General features: G+C 32.0%; 1 protein-coding gene across 6 annotated transcripts in view; it reads left to right on the top strand.

The window, feature by feature from the left end:
• The window catches only part of LOC130901495 (sodium- and chloride-dependent transporter XTRP3), a 33,573-nt gene that overhangs the window by 5,600 nt on the left and 5,126 nt on the right, over window positions 1-22,847 (top strand). For 5 of the 6 annotated variants that reach the window (XM_057812927.1, XM_057812926.1, XM_057812928.1 and 2 more), the window contains exons 3-10: window positions 5,232-5,464; window positions 7,329-7,550; window positions 9,394-9,504; window positions 9,944-10,185; window positions 13,780-13,924; window positions 16,825-17,026; window positions 17,147-17,469; window positions 18,748-18,948. In XM_057812927.1, the coding sequence (XP_057668910.1) occupies window positions 5,232-5,464; window positions 7,329-7,550; window positions 9,394-9,504; window positions 9,944-10,185; window positions 13,780-13,924; window positions 16,825-17,026; window positions 17,147-17,469; window positions 18,748-18,948 (1,679 nt within the window). Of the gene's footprint in view, window positions 1-5,231; window positions 5,465-7,328; window positions 7,551-9,393; window positions 9,505-9,943; window positions 10,186-13,779; window positions 13,925-16,824; window positions 17,027-17,146; window positions 17,470-18,747; window positions 18,949-20,728; window positions 20,817-22,847 lie in introns of all 6 variants that reach the window. The other variant, XM_057812931.1, reaches the window with a different exon arrangement.

The raw sequence follows: 22,847 nt of genomic DNA, 5'->3' as shown, positions 1-22,847 counted from the left end.
GAAGTGACTCAAAAGTGTACTCTTGTATTCGTATAACGAATTTAGTTTAGCATCTGACACATTCTCCAGATTTAATCTCCCGTGATTACAAATCTTAAGGAATTAACTTTAAACAAAAATATGGTATATCCTTGATAAATTTTTATTCTAAATAGGATCAAAGGGATCTGGTACTATCGAGGGTGCCTCATAAATAATTCGTATTTATGGTGATCCTGGGAACCAGTTAATTGGTTTTACCGCGACATACCTTTGAATTTTGCATTTCCATTTGTGCCACCCAGTGCCTCCTAACGCCGTTTTAACTATCTAGAATGTCTGTTATTCTTTTTTTTCTAGGTAGTGATCCAGTATAAATTTAACTTGAAATTATTCGATCACGACTATTCTATTTATCTACTTTTCTTTGAATACAGATGATAAATATTATTTCGATTTAATCAGCGTTATCGGTGTAATCATCACGTAGGTAAACTCGAAAACTTTTGTAACTACTTATCGAAAATCATTTCAAGAGGTTATATGTTTGTTATGTGATCTGCACACAATTTCGACCGTTTTTGCTCTTGATCTTTTTATATACATTTTTGTTCTTGTGAATAAGTGATCTTGAGTTTAGGTCGATTCCAATAAATAATTCATGTTTCTAGACAAAATATTTGCAACGTTTAAATCTAATTTCGATCTTTATAAAACATGGGAAAGCTGCTGAGTCCTCAATTTATCCTCAGTATATCATGTACGATCTCTTTTAAGTAGTTATTTCCAATTTAACCTCAAATTTTTTTGAGGATTACTTTCTTTTTTATTCACTTTTTTTCAAAGTTGATTTATTGATGTTAATTATAAATATTGTTCAATGATGTATATGTCGTTTGGATAGAAGACCTTTCACTTTTTATTTGGTTAAATCACAATTTCCGAACTGTAGAATTTCTCACCGATTCTCACAAACCTCTTTCGAAGTCTACACTACTGATACAAGTTTTCAAAGGGTTATATAATGGATGGAACAAAACTTCTCAAACAAACTGTCTTTGAAGCGTCAGTCAAATGATTTAGTCTTTCCTGTTCATAAACTCTGGCTATTACTTCTTGATAGTTAATTCAATATCGGCTAATGGCAAACTATAGATACATTTCAAATTCCATCAAACATTTAAGATTCCTTCGCGTCGTAACTATTTGTAAAGGTTCTTTGGGCTCAATCCTCTCTTTCGCAGATTATTATCGAAGGTAACACTATTTCATCTCCAGTACTCATTTGTGCCAGCAAGGATTCAAGTTTCGAGTATCGAGCTTCTTTTTTATCAAACGATTTAATAGTGTTTTATGGTCGATGTTAATCGATTTTTTGAACAGTTTCATCGTCTATTTCACTAATCTGGATGAAGGTCTTTAGGAATAAATAGAGCAAATTAATTATGAACTTGAGCACTCATTACTATAAATTCAGTACAATTTTCGATAAGCTTACGCTGTTGCTTCTCCGTTTTGAGGAAAAAACAAAATGTTAGGAAAGTAGCATTTTGAAAACTTCATTGTTAAGTAAAGTAATTTATCAATGAGAAAATGAAGGACTTAAAACTGCAGAATGTTGTTTTCTCTCATACAGCTCTCGCCAAATCTAGAAAATTCAATTTCAATTGTTTTTATTATATACAAAACATCGCCATCTATGTGGAAATGACAACTAGAAATATTGGACTAATTTTTTAAGATAAAACATCTACACAAAAAAATAGTCTTTATAGTGTTATGTGACAACTATAGAAAAGTGAATGACAAAACTAATTACACAAAAAATTTTTTGAGGAAGCACTAGGGATGCTTAGTGTTTACAAATGAATATTCATCTTAGAACAATCAAAATGTCAAATAGCTCTAGCTGCCGAGGATCTTAATTTTATATTCCATGGGCCCCTAATTCCATAGTCTTTTACATTTCTATACCTATTCCTATACCTGTGACAGAATTTGTACATTGCATCCTCTGCTAAACCTAGCGTGTCAACAAAGGCAGCAATGTGCTTACAAGTTTTCTGTTAATATTCGTAAATTATAATTACTTAGGTGGGTACATTCAATAAATATTATTTGGTTGAAGATTCCCAAGAGTGTCTGACTCAACTTCTGTATATTAGGCCAGTAACTTATTTGTTTCTTATCCATCCTCAGAACTCTAATGGCTGCTTGATTGCTCGACAAGATGATATCCTCCTCTTTGCGATAATTCCTTTTAAAATTGAACTGGGCAAATTTTTTAATGGTGAATATTTGTAGTTGTAAAATACTTGGTATATTTCTGTTTATTCCTTACATAGTGTTTTGATCCTATTCATACGCACAGCTCAATTTTTAAGTACTTGTTTGTCAAAAGCTAAATTTTTTAAGTATTTAGACCTGAGGTTTGATCACATTATAAGGAAGTTATCGGCCTATATCTGGTTACTCCTTTGAACATTCTAAGTAAATATTTAGGACACTTCTAGTGCGGTTGTTTTGTATGTTCTCATTGCTAGTCGTTGCAATTTCGAGAAATTGATTCTTACGAATGCAATTTTGCCTTATAGAACTTGAAATTCAACAGTTAATAAGATGTACTGAGGATAAGCTAGAAATTTATTTAGAAAGCAATCACAATGGAAGAAGGAGCTTTTCATGTCAAATCAACCAATCTAATATGAATACTTCTTCTTCTTATAGTGCCGAGTCCGTTATCGGACGTTGGCGATCATAAGGATGATAAGATCCAATATACTATATGTGTCAGGATTGCGTATTAAATGTGCAAAGTAAGATAATTTTCTGGTCTTAATAGATCTTACAATCTCTCTCCTTTTTTATTTGCACCATAACGTCTTCATTACTTTATTTGCTTATTGATTCCATTAAAGATTCGCTATAAAATTAATATCTTTGCTATCAATTCCAGTTACCTGTAGAATATTTATTAGTTTATGATGACGGACCTTGTCGAATGCCTTCTCAAAATCTATAAAGCATAAGAATACGTTACGGTTGACATCTCTACACGTGTGCACTAAGGCCTGAACGCTGAACAAACCTTCTCTAGTTCCTAGTCCTTTTTGAAAGCCAAACTGTGTACTGCTAATGTGTTCCTCTATTTTGTGGTATATTCTTTGATGTATAATTTGCTGGAATATTTTCAATACTTGACTCATCAAACTTATCGTGCGGTGATCTTTACATTGTTTAGCGTTTGATTTTTTAGGCAGTGTGATAAAAGACCTATCTGTTTAAATTACGCCTTTGTGATAGATAGCGTTAAACAGCTCATTAAGTAATCTAAGGAAATTGGATTCAAGAGTTTTTAGCAATTCTGTAGGAATTCCGTCAGGACCGGGAGCTTTTCCATTTTTTGCATTTGCAATGACTTTCCCGACTTCATCTATACCTGCGCCAACCAGTGATTCTTCTCACTCCTATCTACTGGTGTTATATTATAACTCGGGAAAAATAATCAAGAACATTCCACCTTTAATAATTGATCCATTATTCAACAAATCACAATGTGGGTAACTCTTAATTGAGGGTCAGAATCTGAATAGAGACCATTGAAGTGTTTCAAACCATTTATTTTTGCTTCAATATTCAAAAATTCAATAAATGAATGCTGTAATTCCAAATTTCATCATTTTTTTTCGAATCCAATGTACTCCAACTAAAATTAAACACCAAAAATAGAAAACTATTGACGAAAATATGAGTTCAGAGGAATGTGTTAGAGTGTAAAAGTGAGAGTTTGTGAACCTCGCATTTTCTCCAGAAATACATAGGTCAATACGGTCCACTCTTTAGGTGAACTGGATGGAGATCTGGTAACTGAAGGTTATTCTAAAAAGAAAAGCATAAGATCAAATATCCAAACTTGCAATCAATCAATCAATACCTGTTCTTCACAATGCAGACATACCAGAACCGACGGCGCCTTTGGATTGACAAAATATTGTGCTGGAATTAATGAGCATAATATTGGTTTTTCAGGAAGCTTCAAGGAATAGTGTAGCAACCTCACATCACGCCTGATTAGAATTAAATGAGTACGTGCTTTGCTACAGGCAGAGCTTCTTAAAGAGAGTAGATTACTTACCAAAAACAAAGAAAATTACAACTATTAGAAATACCGCATTTTTGACACTTTCCAATATGCATTTTGTGCCAGTACTGATATTGATGATTTAATGTAGGTACTCGATATCAAGCACTCTCCTTGTGAATGTCGTTGTTCATAAACTCATTGAAATTAATTAAAAAGCTGTGTTATTACATAATCGAAATTCGAAATCATCTACACCAGTTGCCATGTAGATCCAAAAATATCTTTTTCCTTCGAATTCATACCTAAAAAAATCTTTCCCCAGCTCAGAGTCAAAGGAGGGTATTTTTATTGGGCCACAAACTAGAGAGTTGCTGGGCGATAATAATTTTATAGAAAAGCTTACAACGTAAGAGCCTAGAGCTTGAAACTCATACCGATTTATGGACAACAATAAAGATGCAACCTGCAAACAGCTAATCAATAATCTTTAGCCTGTCGTATATCTTTGGAAAATCACATTTCTCATTTTTTCCTGAGAATTCGAGAGTTGTCAGATCGATGGAAATTTGTTACCAAGGGCGATAGAATCCATCCAACTCTTGGTTTTTGAAGAAATATATGACTCCTCATAAATGAAAAAAATAAAATGTGTTATAAATAAATATTTTTGATTTGTATTGATGAACTGTATGTGGTTTTCTTAATGCAATGAAAAAACTTTATGTGTTACAGCTTTTTACTGACTATTTTCGTATTTAGCATTCTATGGTAAAAATGCTATTCAGCTCTATGTTATAGCAAGAATTAGGAAGTTTTATAAGATACTTCAAACAGTAGCTAATCTTCATCAACCTGAAAATGTTAAATCATATACAGGTTGATTATTTCGAATACCTTCTGCTAAATTTTTGGCAGTTTTGGTTTTAGAATCTGGGGAAAAAAGGAGGTCAGCAAACAACGTAAAAATCGATTATTGTAGATAGTAGTTCTAAAATATGTTGCGTTGCATATTCCAATATTGTACTTTCGATATTAAAGAAATTCAACTTATAATATATATTTAAAACACCTCTATCCCTGTTTTTATTTCTTCCCATACAATAAGTAATTTTGCACAAATCTTTCAAATATCGCTTCTATCTATTGAGTTTTTACTTTTTTATTTCAGGTGCCTTTCTGATACCATTCGCCATAATGTTAGTTATGGAGGGCGTTCCTCTGTTTCTTATAGAATTGGGAATCGGACAAAAAATGAGACTGGGATGCTTAGGGGTATGGAGTACCATCCATCCGTGGTTGGGCGGTATAGGCATGGCTTCCTGTATAGTTACATTTTTTGTAGCACTGTACTATAACGTGATTATCACTTGGTGCTTTTATTATCTTTTCAACAGTTTTCAGGTAAGGATCATTCGTCACAAGTATATTTCATACAATAAAAAATTGTGCATGTCGTAGAGTCGCATTTGAAAACGGTATAAAGAAGAATAGGAAACATTAATATAGCCGAAACATAAGCCGAAATAAAACGAATATAATTTTTCGATGTATCGCTTCGTTTTCAAAAATATCGATATTTGAATCGATATTTTAAGCGATTGAGTATTTATTTTAGACGTAATGAAATTTGTTTTTGACCTGAATCATGTAATTTAACATTAACTATTTTATCTAGATGTTGTATAATTTTCCTTAATAATTTAATATGTTTAAATAAACATTTTGTTGAAACAAAATAAGTAATTGCATATAACTTTCATCACCCTTAGGATGAATATAATAGGTTCGTTCCAACCCATTAAAAAACCGTCCTTGGTATAGTAACGATTCTGCGCAATAGAGATTATATGTTCCAACCGAGCAGTTACACGAGCGATTCTGTTTTGTTCTCCAACCGACTTAGGTATCGTTTGGGAACCATTTCTGGAACGCTCTTTCCGATACTTGGTTGATAGCCAAAGGGCTAGCTCTTAACAAAAAGATAAGACTCCCATGGAACTCAGGGGAGAAGAAGGAGACTACGCACGAAACTGCGACGTGAATGAGGATAAGGACCTGTCAAAATGACAGGGGATGGTGGAATGTTCTTCTCCGCAACCATCCGCGGATTTATCCAAGAACGGTCCAGACTAGGAAGTTGGAACAAACCTAATATAATTTACGATAAATATAGAAATAATGTCAACCATTTTTAGAAGGTACTTTTTATTGTTTGGTAGGATTTTATTGATAATGCAATTGTAGTGACGATTTATTTGTTTGGAAATTGGAAACTTCATTTTTGCTATCTTTAGATTGTACAGGTTGTCCCTGAAAAAGTTACGGATTGTTAACCATTGGGCATCAGCCACCCTTGACCTTCAGATAGATCATCCTTTAAAAAATCATAATGTTCGAATGTATAATGCCTATAAATCAGAAACGAGAAAATGTGTCACAGTATCATTTTTACGCTATCACTCCCAAATTGTTTGCATTAAATCCCGGAATACCCTATATTTTAACTGAATACATCCTTTAATACGTATAACTTTCAGTTACTAGCGTCGTAACTTTGCTCGCGATATGTGTCCCTTCAATTTAATATTATTAGATTATTTAGAAAGTTTTTCATCCAAATCCGTTAAACAGATACATAATACGAAACGTTCAATTAAAGAAAATTTATCTTTGGAGGCTGTTCTGACTAAGGAATACAGAATGACAACGATTTCTCTATCCTCCGAGGTTTCAGCTCGGCTCTGCGCATTCCCATCCATGCGCAGTATAGATAAAGTGTCTCGAACGAGAGAGAAAATGAATATTGTCGGCATCGTAACGCAGGGACGTTTTTTACCATACCAACTGTCCATATAGGAGTATTACATTTTTGATCCAATTCAATTGAACAGACTATTGATAGTGGCGACATTTATCAAAAATGGTGAACCCATCATTATTTTCGAAATATACATCCGCCACTCAGAAACCTTCTTAGGCCCTTGCACAATAACTTTACTAAAGATAATCAATCATCAAATGCGTAGTTTACGATTCTACAAAGTATGTACAAACATTCACTTTTAGATATATAGAAGATGTAACGTGAAACAGTAACGCATTATATTTCAAAATAGGATTAAATTTTCAATTACAATAATACAATCTAATTATGATGAAAACTTTAATTAACCAATAAGGCTTAGCTTAGTTCATCGATCAGACAGTTTTATCATAACGAAATTGAAAAAATGTGTGTTTTATTTCAAGGATGTTATATTTTTAGTATCCACTTCCTTGGGAATCGTGTCCTATATACAATGGTACTATCGATGCCGAATGTGATAAATCATCAGCAACAGCTTATTTTTGGTACCGAGTAACTCTAGATGCTTCAGCTAATATCGAAGAACCGGGAATGCCAAAATGGTGGATAGTATTATGCTTACTTCTATCATGGCTCGTTGTATTTTTTATCATGATGAAAGGAATACAGAGTTCTGGAAAGGTAAAATAATACCAAGTATTTCATTTTTTTATTCATATAAGTTTCTAGGAATCAAAAATACTTCTCTCACTTAATTTCCTATTCTCAATGAATACGGGGGCAAAATCTACGTAATTTTTTTTTTAATAAAACAAGTTTTCAGCCATATGCTCAAATCTAAAAAATTAATTCTAGATTTCTAGATTTTCTAGATTTTCAATCAACCAAATTATTCAGTTATATATACTAAAATATTTAAAATTATTCTACAACGCTCTACAACAGAGAGATCTCAATAAATGTTTCGTACACTAACGACTTCATATAAAAAAATCGATAGGATTTAAGTCAGGTGATCTTGAAGGACAACAATTGGGTCCATCCCGACCAATCCATTTTTCTGTAAAACGTCTGCTTAAGTAATTTCTTGCCGCTGCAGCAAAATGAACAGATACCCCATCGTGTTGAAACAACATGTGTTGTGTAATATTTAAGGATACATTCTCCAACAATTCATCCAACATTTCATAAGTAGTTCAAAACAAATAAAAATTATTCACAATTTCACGTTTTTCAATGACAAAACGGTGTAATGAGTTTATTGAAGTAAGCGGCCAATTGTTTGAAAAACCACTGTAACTCTTTCAATTTTGTTATTGTTGTAATACAGTGTTGTTTAAATTTAATTTGTGCGATTATTATTTTCATTGCCAATTTTGTTACTAATACATTTGTGTTTGAAATTGAGATTATGAATACTTTTTATTTGTTTGACAACTGATCCTAACAGCGCGCCACTGGTTAAATTTTTCCAAAGTTTGTTTATGTCAAAATATTACTTTATTAAAAAGCATATTGGTCACCAAATTTGAAAAAAAAAATTAAAGGCGTTCTTGATTTATGGCAAATTTTTTATTTTGATTTAAAATTTTGAACACCCCATATCTCAGCAACTAGGCCCCGTAAGGGTTTGTATTCCTATATCAAAATGAATCGAATTTATTGAGATCTCTCCGGGGTAAGCGTTGTCGGTAGAATATAGAAACACCCTATATAATTGTTGAATTTTAGACTAGGCAACTAAACTTACATTCTATAATTTGGCGAACGCGCTGGTATGTTTATGTTCGAAGTATTACTATTTTTTTGTAAAACTTCAACATAATTCAAATTATAATCAATTTATGACGCGTTTTATTCCATCCTGAAAGATATTTCACAGAAAATGTCACGAATTAAGCAATGGTAGCATTCAGCGGTAGCGGTAGCGTTCTCTATCAAGCCTTTGTTGTTTTCTCTCAATTGTTTTTTGACAGTTGTCTTTTCAACCTAGTGGCTATTTCGGTTGATGAACTTGATAACTGTCACATCATTAAGTGGTAATCGTGCTGGTACTTTATCCAGTTTATTTTTAAAGAATTACGAGGTATATGCGTCAATTAGCAACTTTTATATGTCTATGCGCGTTATAATTCAGAACGAAATTATGGAAAATAATTCATACAGCTCCAATTCATTTCCCTGATCGTCATAAACGATTTCAATCATTTTTCTCCGAAGAAAGGCTGCAACTTAACTTTGGATCATAGTTAATTTAAAAAATTTCTGGTTTGGGTCTATCTCAGTTTTTGTTCACTTGTCTCACGTTTCAGTTTCGAGAAAATTAAAAGCTCCTCGAAGTATAGCGTTTGTTCCAGAACATATTGAGTTTATATCGTATGTGCCACAGAACAATTCCGCTAGATTATTCGGTTTCGTTCGCCGAATGCAATCATTGATTATTTCAATACATCCCTATGCTTTCCACCGCCATCTACTTGAGTTCGATTAAAACACATTAACTAATAAGTTTACTTGCTTTTAGGTTGTCTATTTCACATCACTCTTTCCTTATGTAGTACTAACAATATTTTTTATACGTGGAATAACGCTTAAAGGTGCCAGTGCTGGATTAGCCCACATGTTAACACCGAAAGTAAGTTATTTGAAGGAAAAACTATACTGGTTTGTATGCTTTCGATGTATATATTTGCAAATAGTTTTGAACTTTAGTATGAGTGATTATTTTGTGGTAACAAGGTTTTAAAAACATAAAATAAGTTGAAAAGAACTCAATACCTTCACAAATAAGCTTTCTTGCAGGTTTATGATTTTAAATGTAATTAAAATCAAAATAAATATTTTGAGGTTTAATATTTTCGATTTGATAAGCGTATATCAGATAATTTTCTGACCTCAAACTTCTTACGAAATGAATTACTCTCAACTTATATTCTTTCTACTTAAACTGATGTATTTGGAACCCAGATACTGCTTTTATTAACCTTCTAAGTCACACTAATACATCGTATTGTGTGATTTGAAAAGAATTTTTTCAGTTTTTCATTTCAATAATGGGCATATTTTAATTTTAGGTTGAGAAATTGATGGAGCCGAAAGTGTGGCTCGATGCAGCTACTCAGGTATTCTATTCGTTTGGATTAGCCTTTGGATCGTTGATCGCCTTCGGATCGTACAATACCCCTAAAAATAATTGTGTTAGAGATGTTATTTTGGTATCGATTTGTAACGCTGTTACGGCAATTTATGCCAGTGTTGTTATATTTGCTATTTTAGGATTCAAAGCTGTTACTAATGTGGATAAATGTATAATCGAGTGAGTATTTTTAAAATTTTCATTCCATCGATTGACGTATGATATCCAATGAGACATTTCCTATTACTCTAAAATCAGCAAATATATGAATCTCTAAAATATTTCTTGTAGCATTTGAAAGATACAGAAGCTCAAAGAGTTTTTCTAAGCATATTATCACACAATCTAAAGGAAAATTCAACCATAACGCAGGATGTTAATTGCATTTAATACAAAATATTTTCAGAGGATTATCTTGATTTATTATAAGGATTAATAACAATTCTCTGAAACATAGAATAACGGCTAAATGTTAACCAAGGCCTTTGTGGCATACCACTGATGATTCATATTTTCAATGGCGCACAGGTATAATCGAGGTTTAATGCCGTTAATGTACCAGATTATCTTTCATTCTCAAATTGCTCAACTTACTGGCCTAAACTTTTTCTTTCAATTATCCCCAGAAAAAGAAGTCCAACGGCATCACATCTCATGCTCGTGGTGGCTTAAAAACATCGATATGATTCTTGAATATTCCATGTAAAAAATCGTTGGCCTGTAGGATCCACATATCATACAACTCAATATTTTCAATTCATGAACACAAAAAACATAATCATCACATGATAACAAACACCATTCCCTATTTGTGGTTGCTTTTCAAAAATCACTCGTGGATTCTCACCCATGCAAATGCGATAATTCTGTTTATGAACGAATCCACCCCAGTGTGCCCCATCGTAAAATCACCATTCACTTTTAACTAAGCATTCGATATATTGACGAGACTAAAAACCGTCAATAAACTTCATCTTTAGAGTCAATTGTACTTTGTGAGCTTGTAAATTCAAATCCTTATTCAGAATTCGCATCAGTAATGTCCATGAGATGTTTTATTATTGAGTACAATAGTGAGTGTTTTCCCTGGAACTAACTGGGGGAACATTTTACATCTCCTACATGTCAAATTTACTGAAATTTACGTACAATATCACGATCATTAACTCTCCAGAGTTCAATTTATGAAATGCTGCAACCAAAGTATGTCAAAATCATGTTAAGAAAAAAGCTTTCTATAATGATTATAATCTAAAATTTCTGTGAATATTTTTTTACATAATACTTAGGCCTTTGTCACACTAAAAACACTCTGTATATGTTTCATATGTAATAAGCAAAATTTGAACTAGAGTTTCATTAAAACAATGAGCTTAAGTTTGTTCTTTTATGATATACAAGATGCTGAATTGAAAACATTATAATATAAAGATAATAACTTGAAAATTGGATATGTACTAGTTTCATTAATGTCAAGAATACCTAAGAAGAGTTCACTTGATGTAAATGTCGTAACATGTACTATATGAGTCAGATGAAATTGAAATTAATTGCAAAGATGAATCGAACTTGAGTATACCTATTTATAAAATATTCTATAGGTTTTATGGTTTTATTTCGAGCGTTAATTATGACGTACTGAAATGAATGGATATGTTCGTTCAGTTAATATATCGCAAGTATCATCAATTACATTTCTAACATACGTTAAAAATAGAATCGACACATACACCTTTATTGCGATTAAAATATCACTTTGAAACTAAGTTGCATAATATGTGAGAGATTGATTGCTTGTTTAACTATTGAATTTATGATTTTCACGCTTTCTCAGATTTTCTTTAGTAGTTTTGAAAATGCCAAGAAATTTCTTCTATATTTTTGTATATATTTATAGTTCAGAGTGTCATATATACTGCGACCCAAAGGATCTATTATGTTTCCTTTTCTTGTTGTGATACCAGAAATGCTCAGTATTCACAACTGATGTACTAATCCAGATTATGCGTCCTTAAGTATCCATTGAGGCCACAGTGACCCTTTAAGACTCCAGTAAATAATCGTAAATTGTTCTTACTTCGAGTGGTATATTCAATCATCTTTTTTAATTATAGGTTACCAGGAATATCTTTGCCTGCTTCAACGGCTGTAGAGTATTCTCCTTTTTGAGTGTTTCTTCTATTGTCCTGTAACCAATTCCTCAGAAGCAGTTTAGTAAGTCTGTCTGCTATTCAACTTCTTTCTACCACTGGAACACATTGGAGGGTAACTGTGTTCTTATCACCTAACTGATTAACTCTTCTGGGTGTTCCTAAACTAGCTTGGATCTTATGATATTTGAGCTAAAGGCCCTAATACCTACTTGGCCAAAATTATGATCTCATGTTAGTGATAATTCCGTTTCAAACTGAACTAGTCAAATTTTTTGATTTCATTTGTTTCTGCTTGGAAAATATTTGATGTATTGCCTAAAACCTTTTAAAGTGCTTGGGTTTGTGCACGTAGGTTCCTATTCCAGTTCGGTTTGTTCTAATCGAGCCATTTATCCGTGCAGTTTAGTTTTGAGGTAAATTTTTCCGCTATTTCGTCCTAAAGCGCATGTCCCATATTTGATCTTTTTCTAGACTCTCCTAGATGATCCTCATTTTGAATGACCCCTATTTTGAATTCTTTTTGCCACGCTTCCCAATAAAAACAACCGTTTTGCATGTTCTGGTCTTGGTTGTACATATCCAAGCCAGTCTATGCAATTTAAAGGGAATGTTTCTCTTGTATCCAGATCTACCATCGTAGACAACTACCTCGTGCATGATTATTGGTTTCACTATCGCCGAGTACATTTATAGCAGAATCTTTCGATTAGAATTCCAATTTCCTACTTTTAGAAACTTCCTCGAATCTTCCGTCACTTTCTTTGACTTAATTACCTTATATAAAATTTAGTGTTTGGTACGAGAACAATACTTTCCTTAGCAACAGTATTTCCTATAGCTTCCATAATTGCTCTTCTTGATTGTTCGCTGAAATTATATTAACAACGAATGGACACCGATTCCGCACAACTGACTATAATAAGAATTTTAAGCAAACTTGGCCCCGTGATCGAAATGTCCATTTTTAATTCTCCTTTGTACATTGTGTGATAATTTAGAATTTGGGCAATTCAAATGCCAGTTTTTTCAATACACAAATTTAAAAAAAATTTACAAATGGCTAAAAAAAGTATATAATTGTTCTTTATTGACGGTAATTTCTTTAGAGCATCTTATTCTGAGAAGTGATAGGTGAAAATATTTTCTGAGATTTAAGTGGAGATAGAGACTTGAAATTCTGTAATAGAGCAAAGGACTAACTGCAAGATCTCGTTTCATTATCAGGGAATGACATAAACTTTCCTCACCTTAATAATATGATATATTCATTTTAAAAAATGTCCAATAATAAAATAGGAATACACTACAAATAAGCTAAAAAGTATTATGATGGGAATGGGGTTATGTACAATATCTATATCTAAATTAGTTACAAAATTATTAATTCTTTTTTAGACAGGTTTACATTGTTTAATAAAAAAAATATGTTTCGAAAGTTATGGATTTTTTCACCCTGCATAAACAAGTTTTGACTCTATTAGATCATTAATGGAACAAATAGGTTATATGTTAGGTTGGTCCTAGTTGGTAGGCAACCTCGACCTACATTAGACGTATAAATAGAATTTGCAATCCAACTTTTTGTGGGATTTTCATAAATTTCAGTAATTATTTTTTTTAGTAATAAAAATATTTTAATGACTCATGGAATTTTGAGAAAAATGTCTCCGGAAATGGTGTCCGATGAGGCTTATCAAAACGCACTTGTTCATGCTAATAACACCCTCAACGTCACCGATTGTTCTTTAGCAAGAGAACTAGATGCGGTAAGTTGAGTATATCATAACCGGTATAATAAGTAAATTAGAAAACTCGTCGATTTAAAATAGAGTCTCTACATAAACGATACTGAATACACTGTTTACACCATCAATACACCAACATTCATAATTACACTATCTGTATCTGAAGATAATAATTTGGTTATCGAAACGCGCGTCAGTAGTTAGTAGTGTAAACGATATCTAAAATAATAATTATAAGATAACTATCCATAGTTGTTGCTCACAATAATTTGAATTCAGAACTCAAAAAGCTCTGGGAATTTCTCGAGAATGTTTCTGCCCTTGACAAATACTGAGATACGCTATGGTATTTGCGAAAACCACTCTTCAGTTGGTAACTGACATAAAAACATAATAATTTCAATGAAATAAATCGTTTGAATTCAAACAATATATTAAGTCTCTTAATACTAAACGCCCAACACGGTACGCGCCATTTAATTTACTTTGTTTTTGGCTAGCTGCGCAACAGTAATTTGATTATCTTATGATTTACAAGCATTTATAGATCTAAATTAAATTTTGTTCTGTGAATTTTCTTTTTCAATCAAAAATATTTATAACAGAAAGCGAATTGTTTAAAATGGATAGTATCATCTTGTCAATGCTACAAGGATGGTTCCAGAAGTACCTGGCCTGACTTAGAGATGACGGTAGTTGTTTGAAAAATACCACTGTATTGGAAAGTACACAATGTATACAGCAAGTTTCAAGTTTGAAGATGCCATGTTGTTCAGTATTTGTTCGGCAGCCATCAATAGTGAACGCTTTTAGTGAATTTAGTGAAGCGGGACTGGATGATCGTCGACTGAAAGTGCGCGAGCTAGCATACATAGTAGTAAGTAAAAGTAAAAAGTGGGTACATCCCATATAAACAGAAAATTTGGACATGAGAAGCCTGTACAGCGTGTTTGGCAATGTTTCACAGAAATAAAGCCGAATTTTTGCGCAATTTCATAACAATGCATGAAACGTGGGTCCATCACTTCACACCCGAAACAAAAGTCAAAGAAAATCAAGACAATGGACTGAAAGGGAGAACCGGCTCCAAAGAAGGCAAAGACAGTTTCATCTGCAGGCATGATATCGGTTTTTTATTATTAGCTTTAGATAATTTTTATTGACAATGATAAAGAAGGAAAAACTATCAGCGGCGTCTAATATGCGAATTTATTGAAACGTTTGAGCGAAGAATTCAAGCAAAAAATGTTGCATTTGGTGGTCAAAGATTTTCTAACAATGAAGAGGTGTCGGCAGTTTTGAGGAGGAGACTTCTTTTTTTGTTGTGTGTTTTCCTTTTTTGGGCCAGGTACTTTTGGAGCCATTTTCGTGGATGCAATGATGTTGACAGGCTTTTTGCAACCTGCTACTAAATTAAGTATATACTGTCATGTTCAGCGTTATTCTTTCATTCACTTACATTAAAATTATGATATTTTGGTTACCTTGGTTAAGTATGTCTTTCATTGTTTTGATAATATTAATAATGAAGTTAGAAAAATAAACAATTTACATTTAACACTAAATTGATCTTCACAAATATAAATTGAAGTTGTAGTCGATTTCGATCGAAGTTTCTGAATCTCTTCGAGCAAGTTGTTACCACTTTTTTCATTCCTTTACTGTTGTAGGTGTGGGAATTAATAGTTTTTCATGAGCACTATATACTACTCATAAGTTTTAAAAGACATTTTATTACACAAAAACAAACGAATACTGAAGAATGCCGTTAACCATTTACAAGCTTACTATATACTGACGTCAGTGCACCACCACATAGTAATGTGCGTTTTAGCGGAAAATTTGAAAATTTTAAATTAAAAAGTTTTAAGTAATATTACTATAAAAAAATTACTATAATTATTTTGCATGTCAAATTGGAGGTAAATAATCAAACCACAATTTGTCTGTACTTTGAATATATGGTTATGTTTTTCGTGAACAAAGAAATGATTTTCATAATTAAATCTCCTCCATAAACTACCCTATTGTTTATATTATAGCTTCCTACATTTATTATTTTCCATAATCAATCAGACACAAAATACATTTAAAAAAAGATCACTAATTGAAAGGTGTGTAACCGAGAAAGGCCTCGATTAATCTGAGACGACCTAAGTCATTGAAACATTAATATAGAAGTGATACCTTCCAAGAAATTGTGAAATTAGATTTCTTTGAGGACCACTGACTTAACCTGATCAAGCTAGAGTAAAATGATAAAATGATAAAACATTAAGTTGTCACTAATAGAAAGGTCTTGTCTCGAAATCATTTAGATAGATATTTATTCCAGAATAGTATGTTAAAATGTCAGTATGGAGGGTAGAGGTAAGGAGAACCGTCTTGGATGGAGGATTAGTAGAAGAAGTGTCCAGCGGTAAACAGCAAATTATAATACGAAGACTCGCCAACATAGCGCTAGTGTAGCAAGTGGAAATGATATGAATTTAGCAGTTATATATGTACAATTTTCGAATGAATTTGTATATTAATAGTTTCTAGGCATTAGTTATGACTTTCAAAAAAGAATTTAATTTACTATCCTACTCTATTAGTTTGTGGCGCTCTTTTTAAAATTCTTTCACCTTAATTTGCCGCTTTCTTTCAATAGACACTTTTCGATACACCGAGATGGTTCTCCTTACCTCTACCCTCCATAGTCACAACAAATAGGTAAAAATCTTATTGACGTCATTTTATAAGCATCAGAACTATTTTAATTAAAATGGAATCGTTTTTCGCCTCATGAATCTCAACTCATGACTATTTAGTCAGATGTTAGATTTTTTCATCATTTTCCTGATTCCGAAGGAAACAAAACATTCATAGATTTTATATTTCTTATAGAATAAGATAAATATCTAGATTATAATTTTTAGGCGGCAGAAGGTACAGGTCTGGCCTTTATCGTGTTTACCCAAGCGATCGTCGAATTACCAGGAGCACCATTCTGGGCAATAATTTTCTTTATGATGCTTCTAGCTCTTGGTATTGGGTCTCAGATCGGAATGATGGAAGGAATGCTGTGTACTGTCTTTGATATAGAAATATTCAAAAGAGTCGGCAAGATTTACGTTACAGGTAAAAATAAAATGCAGATTAAATCATACTAATATCTATACACAAGGGCTGAAAAAACTATTATTCCATTATATTTTCGTCATTAACAATAATACTTCATTTAAATAATTACTTTTTTAGCTGCTCTCTGTTTGATATGTTTCTCCGTTGGTTTAATATTCACAACAGGAGCCGGCGAATATTGGTTAAGTATGTTCGATTCGTTCGCCGGAACTATTGGTTTGGTGGTTGTCGCCTTTCTGGAGATGATGGCAGTTACATATATTTACGGTCACGAAAAATTTACTAAAGACATTTTTGAAATGACCGGTACTAAGCCTGGACTATATTGGCAGATTACTTGGAGGTATTTAGCTCCGGTTATAATGATGATTATATTGGGTTCGTCAATTGTGCAAATGTTCATAGAGAGTCCAAAATATCAAGCGTGGAGTAAAGAAGAAGTGAGTATATGTTTATTAAAATATCGATATCTACAATACCCAGGAATGTGGAATAAATATTTTGGTAGCATGTTCGAGTGAATTTTTATCTTACTGTTTCTCATTTTCAAAATAAAATCCTCTAAATTGTTCGACATTTTGTTTAGTATCTAAATTTCATATATAAAATAAATAAAAAAATAAACAGCTAGACAAACATTTGAGTTCCTAGAATTCCTACATCTGCCTTCATTGAATTTAGTGATAAATTGTTCATTACAATTATTTTGGGATACTATTGAAACCAGATAAAATAAAAATAAAACCCGATACGATGCGAAAATGTATTTTAACAACATTACATATCCTATTGACTGCGCCAATTACAAATTTTATATCGGAAAATTAACACATTAAACTCTATAAAATATCAAACTGAAGAAAAATACGATTCCAACTTTTGAGCATGAACAAAAAACTAAAAAACATCATCTTTGTAATAACAAATTCGTATGATATCAAGGATTTGTAAACTTTTCTTGTATCGTATATTTATAACTTTCATTTCGTAATACGAGGTCCTTCGAATTAGAGACAATTTATCAACTTGTTTATACCAAAACAACATTGGAGTAATTGTATACATTTTCTGAATACGCAACCTTTCTTTTGTTAAATATGCTGTTCGTTTGAAATATACGTATTTAATTTGAATGAATTGTATGAAATTAAAGAAACTCAAACTTTGCAAGAAATATTCATCTATTATCGTATATTCGTATACATTTTCCCATTGTAGTCAATCTCTAATCTTCTGTTCCCTGTTTTTACTTGCTTTTTGATCTGACTCGCCTACTATTTGTATCAGCCCAAATGACAATTTAGTGCCAACTAACTTCTTCATCTATCTCAAGGAGATATTGAGCATTACACGTATCATCGTTTTCTGGTTCACTTTTAACTTTGTATGGTCAAAGTTATTATTTCCATAGCATAAGAAGAAAAAGTTGTAAGGCAAGTACGAAAAGTTTCCTTTAGTTTTCATTGAAACTTCTACAATATGTGTACAAGAAAGGAAGTTTGGTGAAGATTTTTTTAGATAAAAGTGTTTCCACAAGTTGACAACATAAAAGTTCACCTTAGTTTTTGGATTATGAAAATTTTTCAAAATTAGTCAATATTTTTGAACAGAATGCAGTATATAAAAATTTTAAATCAAAATTCATATTCTCAAGAAGATAAGTAAGAAATATCTCATCATTATCTTGATCACGACTTTTTTTATTTAATCTTTCACAGGGTGACGTTAAACCTACACCTTATCCAACATGGGTAATGGCTATTGCTATTTCCATGATCTTGGCAGGGATACTACCTATTCCTATAGTATTTCTCTTGAGGAGGTATCAGATCCTGAAACTAGACGTTAATATTCATGAAGGATCTATCCGAAGAATAGATACAACGGTATCTACCAAAGAAATGATCACAGATGTTGATGTAAGTAATTAGTATATTGTTATTTTAATGGGCTTTGTTCTAATTATAGGAATTTGTGGTATCTATATTTATTCAACAGTAGTTCATACATGATTATTTGTGATTCTTAGTCTTCTTCAAGGAGTATTATTGTCCATGTCTCAGATTAAAATGATTGAGAATTGTCAAATTTTGAAGTGGCTTTTCTATTCACCCATTTTGTTACCGAACAATATGACAAGCAATAAAAATTTATAAATTTCAATCATCACAAATTTGTCAAAATTATCACTATGGTAGCGATTTTGCAAGGTACTGCAGTGATGGTCAACGGTGACGTTCTAATCATCATAATAGGCGCATTCGAGTCTTCGATATCTTTTCATACCTTCTACGATTGGTGCTTTCTTTCAAAGCGAATGTTTGAGCGTAGTACAGAAGCACTGAAAAGCAGAATGGTGTAATATCGTTTCAGCAACGCAGCAACATCTGTTTTGTTGAATTTGTTGCAAATGCAAATCAATAAGACCCTTAGGAAGTTTCAATATAGCGTTCATATTACTTATTTAAGCTTTATATGTGCTGGTTCATTTTTTCTATACCCTACTTTCTTTTTTTTACGCGGTCAAAAAAAGTAGAACCAACTTCAACTTTGAAAGTTGTGGTTCCATTCAATAACTCATAAAGGCTGACAGCTCAGTTATCAAGAACCTCATATTGGTCTACGTTTACAGACTTTATTATCTCTCTTGTGTGATGATTGATTAGAAAAGAACTTACAAATTACTACATCAACAAATTGCAAGGAAACGTTTAATTCTACTAGAAGATGATTTCATTCTATGAGTCCTTTAATTTTGAGAATAACTTATCAGTAATTATATTTAGCTAGATAGCTCACACTGTATTTAAGCACATTTTAAATATTCCGCTATTTTATTTGCTTCTGTAATAAAACTATTCGAAAGCTTTGTCACTTGTTAAAGTTTTTACTACACTATTGAGTTTTTGTGAAGACAATTGCCTCTAGGCGTCAATTCTGGAACTAAATGGATCTCATATTGACCTCAATTCCTACCACCGATGATGCATAAATTTAGATCTTCAGATTTTCTTCTAAACTCTATTTTGATTTGAGAATCGTCAGCTCCATCGCCTAAAAAACACCCACTAGAATTGAAGAAGAATAAGTAGCAAAAGAAAAGTGGAAGAGACTATCCTCATAAAAAGCTATGTTTTTGTATATATTACATTGTTTAATTGTTCTCTCAAAAAATTATGAAAACTGAATTCGTGAGTCAGAAATAAATTACGATAAAGGTGAGACAATTTATAGTTGCAAAGTAGCATCACCAATAAATGAGAATGTGGGTTAAAAAACAAAGTGCTTGAAATCAAAGGAAGTAATTATAATAAGATTTCTTGCTCGAACGTCATTAGCTGAAACAGTAGTAGACCAAAAATCAAAGAAAACAAAGTTAAAGAGTTTGACTTTTGCCTGTAGAAGCATAATAGTTGATTCTCTCGAAATAACAGATCAACGAAGTATTTAGGAAGTTATGTCTCACCCATATCACCTGAAATACGGTTGTGTAAAGAACGAAGTCTAAGGTTCAAAGTTCGAAGACCTACTAGAAACTAATTTTATAATTTTAACGAGACAAAATATTGGGATATTTGATAATAGATAATAATAATAAATGAAATAGTACTATGAATGAGTGTGTATTTGAAATAACTTTCGATTAGTTCCGTATTTTGTTATGTATCGCTAAAACTAGTACCTATTCATTCGATTCAGGAGCAATTAACTAGTCCAGAAGGTCCTTGCCTCACAGCTGCGAACACGCTCAAAAATAAATTCACAATTGGAGACTTTGAAGTATAGAGTAAGTATATAAAATTGACGATATAGCTTAGTTGTTTCTAAAAGCATCGCAGGAATCATAAATAATTGATCGTTTGCATTTAAACCGTTATCCAGTCCATTGATATTTTACAGGCGTTGTACCTTTAGGCAATTATAATACGAAGGTCATTTTTAAAGTCATTTTTTGCGTCACGACTTATTAAATATTTAATAAATGCAAATGCTTAAGTCATAAGTCAATTTTCTCATAGCCCAACCTAGTTACAAAATGATTCTTATTTTAAAAAAATGACCTTCGTATATTGTATGCTCATTTTTTTATAGAATTACATGCCCAAATAGCAAGAAATGTTGAAAAATATATTTAATAAAAAAACATCCGAAGAATTGTAATTTTGTTTGTGATAAATATTACTAAAACAATTCTATAGAATTCTATATCAATTTAATATCGAGTAAAAAAAATTGTAAAAACTTTAGTTTCATACATATGAGGATGGAACTTAGTAAGAATGAATTTCCTCGCAGTTTTTCATTGTAGTCTATTCACCAGCGGTTTTTGACAAGCAATTCTCTCGGGCAACACAGAATTTCATAAATTTCATCATGGAAGTAGTAAATACCTCGAGGATCAATAGTTATATTCTGCTGAAGAGCTCTTTTAATCTTTTCCGTGAATATTAATAAATACAAAACCCTTCTCGTTGGTGGGTAGGTATGGACAAAATAAGTTATCATATGGTAAAACAATAGAAGAGATCGAGAAGAAGTTACATGAAATTTATTCTGAGATTGCTCCGTTCCAGAGAATGATCTACTTCTAAAATTGGCACATGAAATCAAAAGAATGTTTGAATGCCTTCAAAAGCGATGTAAGTAAATTATTGTATCGATATCTCACAGTAGAGGACTATCGGGTACACTATTATACTACAGAAACAACGGATTTCATTTGAGAAGCATGCTCTCAAGGAAGCAAAAATTATGTTCACTGGCAAAAAAGATCATGTTTCAAGTTTCTATTTATTAATTATTAAGAAAAAAGAAAAGAACGTTAACTGGCAAATAATATACTGATTTGCTGACAAGTGTTGCTGCCGAACAAACGCATTTATTGAAGAATATAGTTTTGTTCTACCTCGAAAATACGCCTGCACATTCTTCCGTCATTGTTGCAAAAAAATTAACAGAACTACGTTTAAAATTCATTGTCATACTTGCCATATTCAACTGATCTTGTCCTTTTTGACTATTTTCAGTTTCCAAAAAAATGGAAACAATTTCAGAGAAACATGATGGCAGAAATAAGCGCGTATTTAACATAGCATTTGCAAGGTTGTTTTTTGAATAAATTGGATACTCCTGTAGAATTTTTCGCTACATAGTCATTTAAAACACCCACTTCCATCAATCTACCCTTATGAATAAATCCTATTTCACTAAAAGTTATTTATCACATACTGTTGGGAATCAATGTTATCTGTGACATTGTTATTTGGGCATCTAGTTATCTACGAGTACAATGAATCATTTTAAAAATAAAGTTGCTGTAAATTGTGCTTTATTGCGATTATAATTCAGTTTTTAAGGGGATTATTAGAACATGGATATTCAATAGAATTGTCAATAATTAATTTAAAAATTAAAGCGAAAGATATATAACAGAATTTCATGATCAAACAATGTAATCTACTCGTATATAGATACCGTACACTAAACAAATCTATTTTGAATTGGTAATCCTCTTGAATTTCTAGTAGATTTTGTATTTTATGGCAGCATGTATTTTCTTCTTTTTCATTTTCTATAATATTAAATATTATCGATTCGTCAACATATGAGTGTTAATTCGAAAAAGTCTTGAACTTTCTAGAAATTAATTCAACAATTGAAGTGCCAGACTGTTACTTAACCCAGATCACCATAATTTAGAAGAGAAATAGTATATTTATGATAAAAATGATTAGCTAATGAAGTAATAGTTAATTTTTAGATACACAATATTTTGATACTGATTTTCTTCAATTGAAGTTATTATTCTTGGTCGTTT

This window comes from Diorhabda carinulata, chromosome X (genome assembly GCF_026250575.1).
Source record: "Diorhabda carinulata isolate Delta chromosome X, icDioCari1.1, whole genome shotgun sequence".
Classification (NCBI taxonomy): Eukaryota; Metazoa; Arthropoda; class Insecta; order Coleoptera; family Chrysomelidae; genus Diorhabda; species Diorhabda carinulata.
The sequence above is the reverse complement of the archived record's forward strand: the minus strand, read 5'-3'. Positions and strand labels throughout refer to the sequence as shown.